The 21,389-nt window shown below is 37.7% G+C and overlaps 1 protein-coding gene across 1 annotated transcript in view; it reads right to left on the bottom strand.

Moving 5' to 3' along the window:
• Positions 1-21,177, bottom strand: part of lta4h (leukotriene A4 hydrolase) — a 62,933-nt gene extending 41,756 nt beyond the window's left edge. Inside the window, exon 1 of the mRNA XM_039761264.1 lies at positions 20,918-21,177. Coding sequence (XP_039617198.1) covers positions 20,918-21,073 — 156 coding nt within the window. The 5' untranslated portion in view covers positions 21,074-21,177. The remainder of the gene's footprint in view (positions 1-20,917) is intronic.
• Positions 21,178-21,389: the final 212 nt, after the last annotated feature.

The raw sequence follows: 21,389 nt of genomic DNA on the forward strand, positions 1-21,389 counted from the left end.
CTAGTGTGATTTAACAAAATACAGATGAAACATGGTGTTAACAGTACAAAAGTCTGTGGGCAAACAATGATGGATTCACCAAGTTAGGAGTTTTTGTGCATATTTATATAAAATATCATTTATGCATAGAAATGCAGTTAATCATCTGAAAGGGCAAAACAGTGAAAATACTATGAAAATTGCAGATTTATTTTAGATTTACTGCTTAGGGCCATCATTATAATACATTAGGGCAAATATTTTACATTTGCTTTTAAGTATCAAACTGCTTTACCTTTTAAAATATAATTTTTCTTCCATTTTATGTGATCTTGAAAGTCATTGAAAATGTAAAAAGATATTGTTTAGTTTCTCTCCTGTAATAGTGTAGAGGTCAACGTGAAGGTAAAAGACCATACTGGTCTTTTATATGCAAGACAAGAAATAATGGGGCATCAATACACCAGCAAACACACTGCTTCCTGGATGCCATGATCTTTTACAATTTTTCCATATTACTTTTTTTGTTTTGTCTATAATTTCTTTATTTTGAATTCTAAATTATTGTTTTTAAAAATACACAAGCACCACCATTTTGTGATTTGTGTGCATGGATGTTGCCATCTTGTTTGCCAATTGCTAGGGTGCATGCTGACACATCAAGAGATTCTGTCCTTTTCCATATACAAGATGGCGCGGCCCAGACATCAGCTTCCAAGTTTCTGAATTTCTAAGCAAACATATGTCTGCTCATGCTTTTTCCCCCCTTTTTATTTTTTAATATTACAATGATTATTATTATTTATTTAGCAGACAGCTTTATCGAAAGTGACTTACAAAGCAAGTTATAATACTTACTAGAATGATTAGAAGGTGTAAGCATCAAAAGCATTAGAAAGCAAGATAAAACCCCAAGGAAGAGGGAGTAGTATTAAACAATTAAACCGGCAACTAGACTAAGACAAAATCAGTATCCTATTTTTTTAAAGTCTCTTTTACATTACTTTGACTTTTGTCTTGTGATTTGGTTTTGGGTACAGGGTGTTTTGATTCCATTTAATGATTTTTTTTGCTTGTTTGTTTGATGATCTTTTGTTAGGCCCTTTATCTCCAGATCTTTTACCAACTGTCCTTTTCAAGACAGGTGTGACACCCTTTTACTGGGTTAGTTTATAGCCATCAAACAATACGTCACCATATAGGATGGAAACGAATGTGTGGTTAAAAAATTTAAAAACATACAATAAATTCTATCTTATATTACAGGTAAGAGTCAATCTTGTAAACTTCCCATTCAGTTTGACAGACACATTAGTTAAAACTGTACTCCATTTGTATAAAATATCTGATTGGTGTTTTAATATGTTGTAGATACAGTATCGCCTTTAAAGTGAGATACCATTCCAAAGCATTACATGCATAATAAAAATAAAAGAAAAACTGAACATAATTTGAACAGCTGGAACACAAAAATATAAAGTAGGTTACTCATGCTCAATCTTGCAGATATAGTCAGGAAATAGTGACCTGGCTTAAAGTGCAAAGAGCTGCATGCCAAAAGACTGCACAATAAACAAAGTCACTTGTCATATCCATCACAGGCTCATGCTTCAACTTATCTTGCATAGCTACAGGAATCCTAACCCACCCTTGATAATTCCCTGGAAAAGCAGAGAATAAAATAAAAACCCAAATAATTGTCAAAGATGAGACGAAGAGCCACAAAAAGAGTTGATACAGCCACCCATATAATTATTCCTGGCTGCAAAATAGTCACTTCCAGACCCACTCAAAATTCTTCCAGGCCATGGATAACCTTATAAAACTCCCACAGTAATCTCATACATATACACATACACATACATGTGTCCAGTAAACAAATACACACCGCTGGATCAATCACTGCCAAACTTTGTACAATTCCCTCATTTAAACAGAGGAAGACCATAGACTATGTCTTAAACCGTATTTTGGATCCGATATGTCGATATTTCAATTGCACCTATACTAGCTTGTTCATAATAAAATGGCCAAGTAATTGTGCAAAGATCCTAATAAATACTGTTCCTGTCCTACTGCCCCCAGTATAACAAGTTAGGAATGTATGACTGTCACTGTCCTGGCCTTATCATTTCCTGAAATAAATATTTCCAGGATTTTGTCTTCCTTTGTCCTCCCTGCCAGGAGAGGTTAACGTTGGCCACCCATACCATTACAATATATTGTTAAAAATATAATATATCCCAGGGAAAATGAACTCTGTCATTGTTAGAAATTGACTGACAACTCTGAGAAAGCATAGTGTAAACAATATGTGGACCTACTTAGAATGTTGTAATGACTTCTGACCAATGGCCTCAATGCATCTTATAAAAAGCAAGAGCAATGGGCATAAACTAAAAAATGTGTTCAGCTCACATTGTTAACTTTATATATCACTATACACTGCATAGTACACGTGCATTCTGTTAAAAAATGAAGAACCTTTTGTGTCCCATTTTGCTTGTCGGACAGGAAGGGGAAGGAACATGAGAGGCAACTGCATTTCTGTGACACCAAAGTTCCAGCTCCAGCTCGAGTAAACTACTTCAGGTCATTTTTGTAAATCAAACTCAATAATTCAAGCTCATTTCAGTGTGCAGTACTGAACATGTATCTTTGGGCAGTACACAAGTAATCCAGTCAAGGTTATTATAGTTAACAAAAACTAAAATCAGAACTGAAAACTATTTAAAAACATTTTCATAAACTGAAATAAAATAATAATAAAACCAAAATGAAAAACTAAAAGTAAACAATGCTATTAAAGTAGCTGGAAAGACTAATGGAAATAAAATAATTTACTAGAAATATTTTTAGTTTTCTTCAGAACCGGACTTACACAATGGCTAACCTGGGGTTCAGGAGTCCTGAAATTAATCAAAATATATTAATAAGAATTTCATATTTGGTTTTTGAATAAATATTCCTGCTGTTAGCCTTTAACCCTTGTAACATTCAACTCTAAAATGACATCTTGCCTGAAGAAGGGGTTTGAGCTGCCTTGAATGCATACATATTGTAAACATTTTAGTTCGCCATTAAAAGGTGTCATTTCGCTTGACTTCTCATTGCAGCCCTGAAACAGAAAGTCATCCACCACGAGCCGCCTGCATGTATTCAATCAGTGATCGGCAGCTGGAAAAGGAGGGCGGGTGTTCATATAGCATTGCGGTGACATTGCCAGCTGAATACGGGTGCATAAAGTGCATGAAATAGAAAGCGATTTACTGTGTGAGAATAGTGACAGTTCTTCAGGAGCTAATATTGACAACATGAGAAATTCTGGTTCTGGTGTTAGTGAAGAATACCAAGGTGATGATTTTTCTTTGAATGCTCTCAGTAGCTTTTAAAGCTGTCATTCACTGGATCTCCAGGGCTCAAGAGAGAGAAGTATTAGATAAAAATAATCCCTTACAGAATTTCAGTTCAGTTCATAAATGACGGCATGTTAGTTGTAATTCTGACTGAGCCCAAGATACAGATGTACACAGCAGTTAATAAAGCAGCACACACTAAGCCAAATTCTAGACTGCATAGGAGTCTGATGTCCATTATGATGAACTGCCTGTTTCTTGGCAATTCTTGTATATCAAGTGTGACGGATGGCCGGGGTCCATGCTTGGCCAGGACGCCCCTTCACCACATCTGCCAGGGGGACAAGGGTGGGAAGCCAGGTATCTTCCCCTGGATGCTAGATGGCAGCCACACTGGGTTGCAGCGGTGCCTTGGATTCCCCGAGGACTTCATGGGGGTTGGGGTTCTGTGCAGCTCTGTGGGGTTCCGCAGGCACCGCCAGGGGGTGCTTCAGCAGGAGCTGCTGGCCCCTTTCGGGCACTGGTTTTGACTTACCCGGAAGTGCTGCCGGATGTCACCAAGCACCTGGGTACCCAATAAAAAGGAGCCAAAATATAGGTTTTGTTCTTATCATCAGCCACGTCATACATATATATTAATGTTGCAATAGACTGGCACCCTGTCCAGGGATTTTTCCTGCCTTGCATCCAAACCTGCTGGAATAGGCTTCAGGATTCCTGCAATCCTGCTCCGGATAAGCAGGTTTAGAAGATGCATACAGTGGAACCTCAGATCACGAACGTCTCGGACCATGTACAAATCGGGTTACAACCAAAAAGTTTGCCAAACTTTTTGCACACTTGGGTGACGAAAGCCAGTTTCCCTTCCGGTTCGTAAGCACCAATGATTTACACACATGTTCAGGCTCTCCCTGTGCATTCCCTGTGCAGCAAGCGAGCAAGAGAGAGTGGTAGAGAGAGAGAGCGAGACAGAGAGATAGAGAGAGCGAGCGAGCGAGACAGAGAGATAGCGAGAGAGCTAGAGCGAGAGAGCCAGAGCGAGCGAGCAAGATAGAGATCCAGCGAGCGAGACAGACAGAAAGAACGTGAGAAGGCAGTTAAAGAAGGCAGTAAGGCCAAGAAGGCAGTTAAAGAATGCACTGGGCTTGTTTTTAGCTTCGAGCATTGTTTTAATCTTGTATTTAATGAAGACTTTTTTCTATTGGATTTTAACCTCCACTTCACTTCTGTTTTTATGGGATCATTTATTTATTGAAGGATTCTGAAAGCACTGCACTTTATTTAATTTGGACTTTGTTTTTGATTGTTGTTTTGTTGACTTTAATAAAAGCACTTGGCACTTATTGCATCGTCTGATTGCTCCACTGTAGTGCCTCACTGTCGTGCTCATCGGTAACATTACCGAAGGTGACGGGTTTAAGGGCTCCCGGAAGCGAGATGGGAGCATGCAGCGAACCCGTATGTCACACACTTTACCTCAAAACTGTAATCTCCTCTCCATTTCCTTCATGCCAGAACTCGACTCGTGCAAGATTAGTTTTCTTGGTTGTTTATGGTTAGTTTTTGTATAAATTACGGATTTTTCAAATGTTAATTTTTTTCCCTGTGCTTAAAACTCATTAAAAAAAAAGTGTTTACAGAGAATGGTTTGTAAGGCTATAGCGTGAACTCTTGCGATGTTTTTACATATAGTTTACTATTACACTGTGCACTCTATGGTACAATTAACTATTTTTGTGCTTAAAAATCTTTAAAAAAAATATATTTACATACAGCTTGTATGGTCCGGAATGGATTAATTGTATTTACATACAATCCTATGGGGGAAATTACTGCGGGTCATGACCAAATCGGGTTGCGACCAGAGTTTTGGAACGAATTACGGTCATGACCCGAGGTTCCACTGTATATTGTTCCTAATCTCAGATGCCGTTTTTGTCATGTTGTGGTTGTCCATACTCCTATTACCCATTTTACTCTTCTCATTAAGAGTTTAATGTTCTTATGCACGGGCTATTCAAGTCTCCCCTAACCTCGACACTACATGCTTGTTTTTCTTTGTTTCCCTCAGTACAGCTAGGTTGGGTCTGCACACTGATTTAGGCCTAAGAGTCCTATTCTTCCTAAGCCCCCATGATTTTCATGATCACACCTGTCAGAACACAGTAGAATCTATTTTCTGATTTTTGATATCTTTTCAGGCCTGAAGGTGGCAAAATTCTGTGTATTCTGTGCCTATGGCTGGTAGAAAATAACAAAGCCCAGTATGGGAGATTCTTGAATACAATATTATGGGAATTAATTGTAAGCACATTGTCTTGGAGCAGGATATGTTGTGTACTGTAAGCATTTAGAGTAAAAACACCCTCAAACCTTAAAATTCACCTAAATTTCATTATAAATTGGCACATTCTGGGCAAGAAAGGGAAAGCTCCTAAGAACATAAGAAATTTAACAAACAAGAGGAGACAATTCAGTTCATCAAGCCTCTTCGTTTAGCCAATAACTAAGCTGTCCAAATAATTCATCCAGATTTTTCTTAAAGATTGTCAAGGTTTCAACTACATATTTTGGTACTCTGTTCCAGACTCCCATAACTCCTTGCATAAAGAAATGCTTCCTAGCTTTAGTCTTAAATGCACTTTCCCTTAATTTCCATTGATGTCCTTGAGTTCATGATTCACCCCTAAGCCAAAAGAATGTTGCTGAATATATTTTATCAATGCTTTTGAGGATTTTAAAAGGCTAGATTAGGTTGAATCTGGAATCTGGGTTCAGTTTCCAGTCTGGTCATCATTTGGTTGGTCTTTATTGGTGGAAAATATCTCTGTGTATCTCCCACCACATCCAACAGATGTGCCTTCCAGATTAAGTACTCACTGTAAATTGGCCCAAAATGTGTTTGCAGGCTTGATTGTGCTAATTGATGTAATGTCAGCATGTCCAAGGAAGGCTCCTAGACAGCAAACAATGCTGCATGCCTACCAGCAATCCTAAAGCAGGTTCAGGAAAAGCATGGATCTATTACTAGGCAAATGTTCAAGAACCGTAATTTCTTTAACTGCATAAACTGTATGTTGTATCATGAAAACTGTAACTTTGAGAACATACAGCTGAGGATCAAACTATAAAGTAGTTTATTTATTTAACACTTCTACTGGCCAGTTTACAGCAAGATATGAGAAGTGAGAAAACCAAAATGGCAATAGACTCACAGAAAAAGCTGCTAGCCAAGTACATTCTGAAGATTATGTTTATCACTGTCATAATCATTGTGGCCTGGTGGTTAAAAAGTCTGCCTTGAAACCACTTCTTACTTCTTTACTTCTTTTAAATGGGTTTTCACTAGAAAATAAGACATCTAATACATAGAATTCAAAAGGTTTTGGAGTTGCATAGACTATTGTTGCCTAATTATTTTGGCTCAGTGTGGTCACTAATATTAAAACATGCTCAAAAACATTAATCTTATGTAATATGATTACAGCGAATACCACTGTATTTTCAATATGTTACAATACATTTAAATTATATATATGTCTCTTTTATTTCAGATATTTCACAGCAAAACCTGTGTTTAAGGATTAGAGTTCCTCTGCCTTCTCTTTTTCCAGGGATGACCAAGATATACATGCACTTGTTTCAGCGCACATTGAATTTCACATTGTCTTTACTCTTCTTGGCATCATTCTTATTGGTAACAAGTGCAAATTTTTTGGCCTCTTCAGTTTTGTAAGGTATTATAATTTTTCTAGTGGTACAAACCAGGAAGTTTAATACTTTTCTGAAAACACATTTTGTGTCCATTCCACCATTGGTTTCTGCCATTCACCCAAGGCTGCTGGATTAAGCTCTGGCATCCCAAAAACATTAACTAAATTAAATCATATCAGAAAATACCTGGATTGGAACTGCCCACTCATTTCTTTTAACCTTTGAAATAAATTCTTGTGTAGCACAGACGCATGTGTGCCTCAATTATTCTTAGTGATATGCTGTCAGAAACTGTATTCTGGGATGGCCAGACAAAGAGAACCCCAAAATAAGACATCAATAATGGATCTAAATAATATTAATCTAACTTTGTCTAGGTAAAGGGATACTAAGACAGACTCTTGAAGCCAGGCCTGGAGGAGGCATTCCCAGGTAAGGACCTAGTGAATACTGTACGTCTTATATACATTAGTCTGGCTAGGCCTAAAGAACCTCTGCTGACCCACCATTTGGGTTCACAGTTGGGACCCAGATGTACTAAACCTTGAGCAAGAAAATAGCCTCTTTGAAAAGTGCTATATAAATTAAAGGCTGACTAAAACTACAGATTACTAATGTACTTTTTTTAATCAAACCTTGTGAATTGTAATCAAAATGTTCTACCCACTGTGTTTCTTAATGCCTAGGAGGAAGATTCAAAGATGCACATTGCACATTGCCAATTAACATGAAAAATAAGTGCAGGGTGGCTTGAGTCCAGTTTCTTTGAGATGTTTTCTGGCAGATTGCCTTTTCTAGCACTTTATATAAGGCTCTGTGTATGCATACAGCATCTATCAAGCATTTTCACTATGTTGCTAGATGTTTACAAAGCATCATATAGTGTTAAATGTCAAATACTTTGTGAAAGGACACAACATATAATAACCAATGTAAGGACAATAATAACCATGTAAAACCAACCAGCATAAACTAAAGAACCCAAAAAAAGGAAACAGAGTATAATGAAAGCCCGGTTTAGGATGACAGTATATTCACTTCTATGTGTCCTATTAAAAGTATGCAGCCAATGAGCTGACTTTCTTCAAAAATTACTTTTTTAAAGTGCTTTGAAATAGTGTAAAATCACTCTATATGGTAACAAAAATTAAAGAAATTAAAATGAAATATAATAAAGTTTAGTCAATTATCAGTACTGCAAGAAATGGTACTGGACTTGCACTGACTCAGCAAGGACAGCTTTTACTTCAGAAGCAACAATATAGCCGTACCTTGTACCTATAAAACCTATTACCTGGCATTTCTTAATCTAATCTGTTTAGATGACTTTCATAATACTGTACAGAGGGAGCAAGATCACAAATCAAGGCAAAAGAATAAGATTACAATTTAGGAGACAATTGATGGCAGAAATAGAAAGGTGCTGGTTTGCACAAGGTTCTTTCAAAACCAAGGGTCAATCTACAATTGGGACATTCTGGGTGTGTACCCAGAGGGCCCATGATGGCAAAGGGCTTCTTCAGCAATTCCCTGCAAGTCAAACCACCAAGGGACCAAACTCAATGATACGGACAACATGGATGAAGAGACAACAATCCTGGGGGTGATGAAGTGATTAAGTCTTCAGTCAAAATCAAAAGTGAGAAAACCTGCGCTACATTAAACAACTTGGTGTCCCCTTGCTGTATTTGTAACAGCATGATCAACTCTCAGGAACTTTGTCACCCAGGGGCCTGCAGTGGTCTTAATGTGGCCTGGCTCAAGACTATTTCTGTATTTTAAAGACGCCATAGTTTGACTGTGTTAAAGAACAGTAGGAACTGTTATAGATGGACATGTTCATTATGTCTGTAAATATAAAATGATAAAATGGGCGTCTGTCCGGAATCTGTGCCCTTGCACGGGAGTAAGGTTGTCCAGCATTCACAAGTGGCTGAGAATGTCTGAAGAGCAAAGGCAAGTGGCCAGCTTAAGATAGTAAAACGTGTGGCATGTGTCTTTATGTCCAGGTGTCACGTCATTCAGCATCTACAATATGGCTGGAATGTCCAACAGAGAGGTAACAAAAAACACATAGAAAGAGGGATGTAAGGGCTAGAATGTCCTATGAAAAAAGAAAACGACACACAAAGAAAGAGGCATGTAAGGCACATAAAGTGAACAAAGACTTGGAAATGCACAATGAGATTGAAGCAGATGGACTTATTGTATCATAAAGCCCCTTTTAATAAACGGGCATTTCGCCACGTTAGTTTTTATATAGTGGGCAGATGCCTTTATTCAAGGCAACTTACAATATCAAGATACCACACGGTTAGTCATATACACTTGCTACAGATGGTATACATATGCATTAAGTGACTTGAGCAGTGACACAGAGTGATTGGTTGGTTAGAATGTGTACAGGCAGCCTTAAGGTTCAAAGTCGAATGCTTAGCCAGCACATCCATGTGAAGTTGCAATCCATTGTCAGATCATTTTTAAGAGTTATGGGACACATAAAACCACAATAATAGTTTCAGCATCTCGTTGCATTTCTGGCCTGATGAATTCAGGTGTATCAAATTGTAGATAATAATAATAATAATAATAATAATAATTAAAAGATCACTATGATTTATTGCTGTAAATGGTTATGCAGACATCTTTCTAATTTCTTTTACACATAGATTTACATAGCCTGTGTTTATACATGCATAAGAAATATTTAGCTTCAGGTGGGAATTTTTAGACATTACGAAATCATTTTTAGGCTCTAAGAAAAGGCCTTGCTCAAGTGTAAAGGTACAGAAACAAACTACACATTTATACAGGCTGAAGGCCAAACAAGATTAATTTTTTATAACCATTAAATTGCAAAAAGTAATGGGCACCTAGAAACAGCTTAAGTGCCAGGAACACAGCAATTAAAATAGAAAAGAAACCCACACTTTTTCCCCATTTTCACAGCTGTACCACAGACATTTGTGATGATGATGATGATGATGATGATTATTGGCTCCCTGATCCTACAGTCGCTTGATTTTGGTTAAACCAACATTAAAGTTAACTTAAGAGTTATTTTTGTATAATGTGTGAGTGTTTGTCTTTCACTGCATGTTTTGAATTCTTTATTGGTGCTTGTGGATATGAATTTGGGTACAGATAAAGGAACCTATCTTTTGAAGAGTTTGTGCCCCTTGGAAAGAATTGTAAGTGTCCGGTCATTGAACAAAACTGAAAGAACATACAAATCACAGTAAGCAAGAGAACATGTTTAAATGGACAGCTCCTTCATTCTAACATATCACGAGAAATTATATACCAGTAATTAAAACAATGATTGAACCATAGGAGAACAAATAAATAGATAAATAAAACATTGAAAATTACATAAACAAAGAAATATCCAAACATTTCATTGCACCACTAAGACAGCATTTCTTCCCAAAACAGAAAAACAGAGAGATGACGCCCAACTCAGGCGGAGTAAAGAAACTCACTAGAGAAGACAGCATGACAACCTAATATGAACTTTCAAATCTGAGCCAGGCAGGAGAGAGGGGTTTTAGACACTTTTCTTTAGCTAATAAATGAAATGTGCTTTCAAAATCTCTAGAAAACATGCATTCAAAATGGAAGCTAAAAAGCATTTCTTTACATTAACACTTGCTGGAGCTCAGAACAAATCACCCCTCTCATGTCTTGAAGTGTGTATAATGTCTGTGGCACATTAGCGTAGGTGCAGGTAGTTTTCAGACATTGTGGGTGTGGGTAGGAGTGACGAGCGGATAAGGAGACACACAGGGGGAATGGTCTGATTAGGCATTCATATGCTAAAGACCGATCAGCTCAGCCATCCTTCACTGGGGCTCAATGCACCTGCATTCACAAAGTGCACAAATAAGGACTGAGTGAGTTTGAGAGACGGCAGAGCATCGGTGCAGTTGCTGGTGGGAGAGAGACTGAAAGATGGAAGAAGGAGAATCACCTTGGCTGAACATTGTTTTTTTTAAAGGAGCCAGACCAAGTGCTGCAGACACTCTGAAAGAGCTGAGCTGTGGAGCGAGAAAGGTAAGGGGAGGCCAGTAGAGTAAGTAGCATGAAGGTGTAGTGGCATCCAGCAGATGAGCAAAATACTCTAGGAACTGCAGCTGTTGTGCTGGTGTAGCTTGGATCCTTTGGTTGGACAAAATACGACAAGCTACATCATAAGCACAGTGCAGCAGCATCTGCTGAATGTCAAGGCACCCTGGTAGCTGTAGGAATTCATGGTTCAAGTCCGTGTGTTTGACCAAGGAATTTGACAGGATGTGTGGTTGAGGACTCCATAAGTCCTAACAAGGAAAGGAAGACCAACCTAGGAAGCGAAAAAAAAAAAAGGTTTTATCTCGCCATCATTGTGGATTTTAACTTATTTATTTGGATATATTTATTGATTAATTTTTATCTCCCACAAACACTTGTTTGTTTGTTTTATTATTTATTAATTTGCACTGCACATTTATTTGAAAACTTTTGCTTTTAGTAAACAGATTTTGCACATTTGTACAAACCCTTATTCTTTGTCCTAATTTGTCCAAGTTCATCTCAGCCTATGACTATCAATGTCTCAGGTTCAAGGAAGTATGCCAGTTGCAGGTATCACAACTCATCTGTACCATCCTTTAAGAACCTGCCAGAAGATGTACAGTACAGAGATAACAAAGCAGGCTTAATGGAATGACTGATATCCCTATCATTTGTAAATGTGCCTGTTTTGTGCGCATAGAACCAAAGTGTTTATACATTTCGCCTGTAAGTATGGTGTCAAGTACCTTGCCTCAGCCCTACCTGCCATTTAGTTCCTTGTGAGGCAATAGCTACCATGTGGCTGCTAATTTTCCTGACAAATTCTTGTCTTCACCAGAAGACAGTTACTTTTAATTTAATTTAGCTTACCACCTTTTGCATTTCAGGAATCAATGTTACCCATTCTTTTTGTAAACTTCTAAATGAACATCTAGAACACAGATAATGGCAGAACCTATCTGAACATTTTTTCCCTACTGAAGAGCATATTTATGTTAAAATAGTAAGGCTTTATTTGATATAGAACCCTTCATGGACCACACCACCACAAGGCACATTGCAAACAAAACAGCAGTGCAGCCACTGGTATCAATTGTCTAATGGAATACAAATCTGAAGTTCACCCTGCTTCATGGGTTCACTGTGTGAACCTCAAAAACACTTTATACCTGACAGGCCTTCGTTTATATAATACATAAATTATCTCAGCAAAAAAAGTGTTGCTCTTATAACAAAACTTATAAAAGTTATTGAGGTAGACGTTTTTATTCCAATATAATGCTCATTTACCTATGAAATTTCCAATGAATGTTTTGACAGGGTGTCCTAAGTATCAATCAGGTTCAAATGACCAGTTAGTCCACACAGTGATCCCTCACATTGAACACATTTTACTGGATGTCTGCATCCAATCGCTTTCCTGTCTGCTCACACGTTTTTATTTCTTATTGTATTAAATTGTTTAATAAACTAATATAAAAAATTCAGGAAGCACATTGGCAGAAGCAACTGACAATTATGAAAGAAGCTCCCTATCTGTCATAGCCACACATTTTACAAAAGATTGTAGGCATCTGACTGAAGAGATTGACCTTGTACTCTAGGGTAGCTTACTATACATTTAATAAAATGTGTTCATGTTTGATATGAGGGTAATAAAGCCAATATAGCTATATATATGCAATTAACCTTAACCTAAAACCAAATTTTTACCACTTTTTAAGTGGTGGCACAAGTTGTCAAATTTAAAGTGCATAATGTTAGGGCTTTACTTGTCCTTATCCAATCTATAAATACCAGATCTCTGCAGCATTCAAAGTTTATCTTTGTGCTTTTTTTCTCACATGTATTTTTGATTTTGACCCTGTTGTTCTTTCGACCACGATTATTGTCACTTGTCTTGGGCTTCAGTTTACATCTCCCGGTTTCTGCTCAAATGTTTATCTGCCAGTTTGCTGACTGTACATTATTGAGGAAAGTTAATAGCATTTATTGTTTTTTTAATGTATAGTAGACATATAATTAACAAGTTTAAGTATTAGGTGGGTGAGGTGGTGGTTAGAGATACACACACACACACACACACACACACACACACACACACACACACACACACACACACACACACACACACACACACACAAGAGGAAGATATTCTTCTCAATATTTTATTATTGCAGTCATATGATTTCTCTTGCAAAATAGTACAGTCCTAACTTCCTGTTCTTTTTATTCCATTAACATGATTGCAACCATTGATTGCACACTGTTAAAAACTTTTTTTTAAAGAGTATATACATTTTTAAAATATATAAATTTGGAATTATTTCTACTCTCTATGCCTTTACAGTATTAGGGGAAGCTTTATATTTTTCTCTGTCATGTCAGGGTTTAGCCCATCACAGACTTCCCCAAAGCCCCTTTGGTCAGGTTCTTAGTTCTTATCAGACTTTCACAACAATCATAACGGTCTGAGGTATTACAGAATTTGTAATTATGAACAACAGATATTACTTATATTTACATAAACAGATTGTGCATAATATAATCCTACAAAATTACTGAAATTGAGGATATGGTTCTGTTGAGGAGAGGACAACTGTCACTTTAAGACTACAGGCACTATATTAAAAGAATCAATTGGCCTCTTTTACAAATTTTTGCTTAGACAAACTGCAATTAACTATATTTAACCTTTGGGACTTCACCCAGAGCTGTTCCATATACAACACTGCTGTGAGGCACTGTGAGAATACATATTCTATATTGTTTCAATTCTTTGTGTTTTTGTTTATATTTTACTTTTTATTTTATCTGTTTGTCCATAACTCAAATAATATTTGTAAATAACCTTCTATGATAATCTTCACATCAAATTAAATTAAAATCACTGCCCAAAACACTTTAACTTGAATGATTATTAATACAACATTACAAGCAAGAACAACTATTAGAAATGCACATGATGGTGTTCATTTTTTCAAAGTGCAATATAACAGGGCCATTTGACTTATTATAAATCAATACTTATAACTAAAATGTGATTTTATTTAATTGTAAGTTATTAATTTACTATAACTCACTATTTACACATGTCAAAATGGACAACAATAACACTCTTGCATGGGTAGAGATTAACATAAAAAAATTCTACAGGCTTTAATGTAACAAAGTTATTTGTCTTCACTATTATTAATAATTAATGTTTTCAAGTAAAAACCCCCAGTACAACAGTTAGTTTGCACAAAATGATGTTCTAAAGATACAGTATTTGTATTGCCATGATAGAAATTTGCAGTAAGATTTATTTTTTAAAAATTCTATAGGCAGCAGTAAAACACAACTGTGGTACAGTACTAGACTTACTGTACATCCAAAGTTCCAGAGTTAAAACAGACAACACAAATCGAACCTTTAAAGGATAACCTAAATGTACTAATACCAGTAAAAGTTTGCACTAAATTATTTTTTAATTTTCATATGGGCAGCTTTAAACACAACAGAACTTAAAATTCACTTGCTCAGCAAAAGACCTACAGCATTTATAGTAGAGATGGAAGAGAAAAAAAAAATCAAAACAATGGGTTAATGTTATAGTTTTTATGGAACTACGTTATCAACCTAGTGGGGATATGTTTTGAGATTTTCACTGTCACTTTTTGTGCCCTGAATTAAGTACAAGAGTATATGTTGTAGTGGTAACATTTGTGATCATCTAACTGTTGGAATGAAAAAAACACTGCATTTAAATTAGTACTTGTATAATACAATGCCATCTCACTGATGGGGTGGGGTCAGATGTGGGTGGAGTCAAATATCTGACCCTTGCCACATGCCACAGGTAAATACTCCCAAACCACTTGAAGTTATTTGTCATTATTTTCAATTAGCACTATTCACAACTAAACATTTTAGCAGCAAGCAGTTTAGAAAACTCCTGCATGCAACAGTTTGAGTGTTTTTGGCCACCTTCTATTGAAATCAGTGGTAATGCCTGTAAAACACAAATTGAAAAAGATCATTTGTTTATCTTTCTAGATGAGCATGGAGTTTAGCAGCTCACTGAAACTATAAAAAAAAAAAAAAATACCAGTGTCATCAAGCACATATATAGGGTGGTCCAGATCCAATTACGTGACTTTTAATGCAATGCAGGAAAACAATACAAGACAAAAGAATTGTTCAAAATATCTTGTAATAAACTAAAATGGTCTTACATTGAATTAATTCACTGATTTTCCATGTAATGTCCCACTTGTCCTCCATTCAGTTGGATATAGGCTCGGAGTAATAAACTTAAAAAGTTATAGCGTAATGAAAATTGCATAATTAGATCTGGACCATCCAGTACTTGTGGTTCGCAATTAAGTGACAAAAATTCAAAAAAACGTATAGGTATACATTTAGTTTTAATCTAGTTAAAGTTTAGTAGGTTTAGTGCAGATGTTTTAACACTTAGCTTAGAGTGGTCATTTTGTGCCTCACAGTCCCAACTGTATGGAATTTGCATGTTCTGCTTGTGCATTTTTGGACTGATCAGTATTAGTGTGGGTGTTTAACTAAGCAGTATTACCCATTTTAACACTGAATACTGAAAATGTGTCAGTAGTATTTCTTAATAAAGAGAATATGTTTAGTCCTTCATGAAGTAAATGACATCCATCTCTTTTTTTAACCCTCCCTAATCTGATCCCCCATGGTCAAAATTGTCTACTGTGCAACCAGATTAAGCTATTTTAAAATATCTTTATCTTACCTTTGAATAAAAACTAACCACGTGCTTTATTAATAGAATGTTACTGGGGTGCACACAGCTTATGGTTAATTCCTTGCTTCACATCTGAGTTGCGCAAGACACACTCAACATTTTTTGTTTGGTGTGTCCAGTGTGCTCACAGACTCCATGCTTGTTTGCACTTTCTGTTCAGTGTTCGATTCTAAACCCGTCAATTGTGTGGTATGCATTGCTGACAAAATAACGCATATGCACATATATCAAAGTGTTTCCTGTGAAGCCTGAAAGGGGGCTCAAACTACTCTCTGGTGTGGCTGTTGTTCTTTCTAACCAAATATTTAGGCTAGCTTGTGTATGATCAGTGCTATAATGTACAATTGCCCCTCACAATTGGTCATTTCTACAGGATAGTACATAAGTTACACCATGGCTATATCTGGAGATTTTTTACGGTGGGATGCAGACAACGAGTCCTCGTCCAAGTCGTACACAGTGTGTGCCAGCTTATTTGGAGGACATTATGATTGACCATCCACTGCCACATGACATTCCTTCAGCAACAGCAGAAATGCCTACAAGAACAGAAAGTACATATTTAAGCCATGATTCACATAGAAGCCATTGGACACAAGTTCCCAATGGTAAGAGACAAAAAGGTATGTTGAAGAGTTCTGAGTAACAATAAGAGAGAGCTTCAAACTGGTAAGGACAGTGCTACGCAGGAATCCGAGGAGTTATTTTGTTCCAAGTCCCCTGTGCATCAGTACAAGCAGTAAAGGACACGGTCAATTTCCATACCAGCTCCTCAAGCCAGTATAGCAGCCCTGTTAGGCTCAAAACCTTATGGACAGTTAACTCGATTCTATAGATAATATTTTTGGCCCCAGCCAGCTCCTGTGCAACCACAGCTCCAGCCAGCTCCTCTAAAGCCTGCACCACCTCCAGTGCAGCCATAGTACCATCCAGCTCATTTGCAGTCTGTGCCACCTCCAGTATAGTCACAGTTCAAGCCACTGTTTATGCCACTGCCTAGTATGATACCGTTTCATCACTACCAAAGGCAGCCTCTTCCACAGATCTACATATCCACAGTGATTCTAGTGTGTCTGAATTAACAAATATGGCCATTGCATCATCTTGTGTCCTAGGCCCTCACAATCATATAATTGAGAACTATAAGTATCAGGTACTGCTGGATCATCTAGAGCCACGGACTGCTTTCCAGGTAGCTAAAAATATATGTGAATAGCCCATTCCTATACACTAGTGATATGCAGGCTTTGGAGCAGAGGTATAATCAACCAATGTGAATTGAACTCAGTTTTAATTATTCCACTCCTCCGGCCACGTAGTGCTCAGGGATTTGAGGGCTTTGCAGTTGCCATCAACACTTTGGTGAGCATGCTTAACACTATGGATAGTCCCTCTAGATCTGAACTACAGTGTGGGTCTCATATAGATACATTTCTGGCTAAACTGCCTTGTTAACTGTAAAGACCCATTTGAAGAATACTGCCTCAATAAACACATTATCATGAGTGACAGAACTTACACACTACCAGATCTGGCTGAAGGGCTTGACTGAAAAGCTCAAGCCATACAGATACCCAGGCATGCATAAGAGGCAGTCAAGGAGGAACTCTACCGATTAGAGCAGAAGCCCTCCCAAGTTTACAAAGATCAAGACAGCAACAGTTCTCACAGGAAGTGAGCAGCACATGTCTTCTGCTTCAATATATGGCACACAATTAACAGACACCAAAGTAACAGATATATCTAAGAAACGGGACTACTGCAAGCCATTCTGCCCATGTTGCAAAAATTGTAAACTCTACCTCAGTGCCTTTATAACATTTAGCAAACTGAGACCCACAGACATGGAGAAGTAGATTAAGAAACAGAAACAGTGTTTGAGGTGCAACCAAGGTCACAAGCAGGACAGTTGTTCACTTAAGAAACCCTGTTCGATATGTGGAGGCCAGCATTTACCCGTACTTCATGAAATTGGTCCTGCTGCCGAGAACCAAAACAATGAAACTGTAAGCACACCTTCACCTGTTTTATATCAAAATAGTAAGCCACTCAGAAATGGTGATGATAAAGATAGTTTCCATATGGCTATAGAATGGATCAAGAACATTAGACACACATGCTATACCCACCCTCCACGGCAGCCCCGTAGTAGTGCAGACATCATTAGGCTTTTCAGTCCAAGGGCCCACAACCTTTTTGTAGCACCCTTCAAGTGAAAGTTCTTGTCTCCACAACGCATTTCTCTATCCCCCTCAAGAACTGTGTCCTCATGTTGACAGGCCTTGGCAACCTGGCATACTGCCACACAGAAATGAGAAGGAGATAACCTGCTCAAAGCAGGACAAAGCTGCACTTGGCACTCTGGAGTAGAAAAACCCTCCTATTGTAGTCAAAGGTGCGAGTTCCTATGCAGTACCACTCCTGTGGAAGAAGGATGCTGTCAGCTTTCAGACACCACCTTCTTCTGTCGTGGCTCTTTTTAGAGACCCTCACACACTCACTCTTTTCTCCTTGGCTGCAAAGCATTGACACACTATCCACCACATTTCCTTCTTGCCTTACCCCCAGTGATGCTGCAGTAATCACTGGCTCCCAGTGATCCTAAACTGGGCGGATTAAATTTATCCCTTAGCACATGCAAGATTAAATGTATATGAATACAACATATGCTCATTTATTTTGAGTTAACTGCTTGATGTGCACATGCTTAACCCTCTCCTCAAGACCCGAATACTAGACGACTGGCTCACGAGCTTGCATAGTATTGCACCAACAGCAGCAGGTACTTTTTTTTTTTTGCAAAATGACACAATGATTTTTTTCCCCCACATAACACTACTTATGTTCTTACATGCCTATCAGTGTGTATCCCTGGGAATTGTCAGGATGTTACCTGCTTCATAGAGTCCAGAACTGTCCTCTCGACTCCCTTTGCTGCAGAACTGGATCCACCTAAGGTGTGCTCATAATGCTGATGACACCTGCTCTTTAGGACTGTGACCACCAGGATTAAAAGCACTAAAGTCATAGAAGACAATCTGGAAACACAACAGTCACTTCACAACACGACAACACATTACAGTCTGCAAAATGGAAGTGATGTCAATCACATTTTCCCTGCAAAATGCTTCTTTGAAAACACCCAAAAAGGCCTAAAAAAATGCATGAAAAAGGCCATTAAAAAGATTGAAAAACAAACACTGGACATATGCAACACTGAAATGTAAGTGGGCTCAAACCAATTTAATCAAAGACAAAACAGGCAAGAAACTTCACCAGTGGCTGTTTGTCATATGAAACTCCCATGGAAACTGTGTTAGCTCCCAGTCTGAATGGCCAAAGTTAACTTCTGCAAGAACTGCGCCGAAGCTCAGCTAGCAAAAGTGGAAATAAAAGGTAATGTCCTTTAAATAAAGAAAAAAAAATACTCACTATTAATTACCGTGGAACTTTTATAAGTATTTATGAACTTAATAGTGTTAATAATGTTTTGCAGGTTCATGAACATTTAAGAATGTGTCGAACCAAAAGCAAAAGAATACTTTACATGTATATCATGGCAAAGTACATGTATTTAACTCCAAAAATTTTAGATACACATCTGTAAATATTCAAACATATTTAATATATTAAATATTCAAATATCACTGGTAGACAAACCTACTTCAAATATAAAAGCTCATGCCACAAAGACTCAACCACTGCAAAGGGCACATTGTTTACCAATGTACAGTATGTTAGCATGTTATGTACTGTAACCTAATAATCCCAATCTTAATCTGCAGACTGATGATATTTTGTGATCATACAATCTTCACTCAACACCTATTGTTAACATTCCTTGATTTCGTTAATAGTGACCACTCAGAATACACCCTCTTCCTCCTTTCTTGAAGCAGACTGCCAAAATACTGTACTATGAATCCATTTTGAGTATTAAACTCTAGCCTTAGTTTGTTTAGGTGTAACTGACAGGCATTTTTCCTGTTCGCTATAATTTCAACTTTAATTTCAGTCGAAAAAAATTAAACTACTAATTATCCCAGAATTGGACTAAAACGCTCAATAAATAGTAAAACATAAAACAATTATAATATTTTATAGGGGTGACATGGAATTGTGAAGTCACTGGTAAATCCCAACTTTAATTTATGTGATCAGTGATCATATTTGCAAAGAAAGAATACTGCAAATAACAAACGTTTACATTTTGAACATAAGTGTCAAAATCTCACTTGACTGATCGTGCACATGTCAGGTTACAGCGCTGTTCAGCAGAACTGAAGCTTGAGAGAGCGCGTGCAATTTGTCGCAAAACGTTCGTACTTCTCCTTTCAACCTAACAGATTGTGTAAGTAATAGCATATGTATTCATAAACATATCGTTTCCAGTTTCATGAAAAAACCTGTGCAAATACAAAAAATATTTCAATCAGGAATCTTACTGTTTAGTGTGCTTGTTAAGATTTCTATTATTCTTATAATTAATAGTGGTAGTAGAATTTGCAGTAGATAACTTTTTGAGGCTTTAAACAAAATAGTGTTTATTTAGTGTTTCTGTATCAGAGGTATTTCATGACTATCTAAAAATAAAGCGACTGTTAACTGTAGGTTTCAGGTTTGGCTTAATAGTTACTGCAAGATCTGGGTAGAACCGAGTAGGGGGGTTATGATAAGAGTTGTTTGTGTACGCAAATCTTGACAGGCAATTCCAATAATATCGCCGCGTCTCTTGCAATCTATTTGCTGCTGCCAGATTTACAAGCAGGAATGCCGCCAGTCCTGTTTAGTCAATTGTCAGAACTTCATAGGGGCGCAGCCTCATAATTCCCCAGTACTTCATCCTTTTACCTAACATACGCAAGGTGCCCAGAGAAAAAATATCTGTCCGTTAATTGTGGCATACAATCGAATCTCTTACCAGTACCCTTTAGCTCTGGCGGACACCCTCGCTAATGGAAAAATAGTTTATATAGCCCAGTCTTATTTTACACGGCGCGAATCGAAAGCTAGACTCAAAACTCTGTAACATACAAAAATACAAAGTTACCATGCTCGGCAATTTGTCTTCCAGTGCCTCGACCGTTAAAGCAACGTCTCCCCTCAGGATATGGCTGTCAAAATCCACGTGAAAGTACAGGTTCAGGTGTCTAGTGACACAACTGGAGAAAGACGAAAAGGAGCAAGGATCCACCACCGCTGCCATGGTTCTGCTTCTAGTAAGATGATAGGACGAACAAGAGAATGAACCTCCGTACTTCTCTGAGGTGTCACACTACAAGCCCGGCATCGTGCTTTTAACTGTGCGTCCTCGCCGCCGCGAAAGAACGTCACCAGAATCCGCGCGCATCCACCACGGGCGCGCGACAGCCTCACGAGAACGAGGAAAGCTGGAGGGAGCGCTGCTTGCATTGAGTGAATTATATTGAACTTTCCAGTAAAGTCCAAAGTAGTGGATCAATTTAGATATAAGTGAAATCAGTGAACGTGGTACGGTGGCGGACGTCAGCTAAAAGAGAGTC

This window comes from Polypterus senegalus, chromosome 8 (genome assembly GCF_016835505.1).
Source record: "Polypterus senegalus isolate Bchr_013 chromosome 8, ASM1683550v1, whole genome shotgun sequence".
NCBI classification, from domain to species: domain Eukaryota; kingdom Metazoa; phylum Chordata; class Cladistia; order Polypteriformes; family Polypteridae; genus Polypterus; species Polypterus senegalus.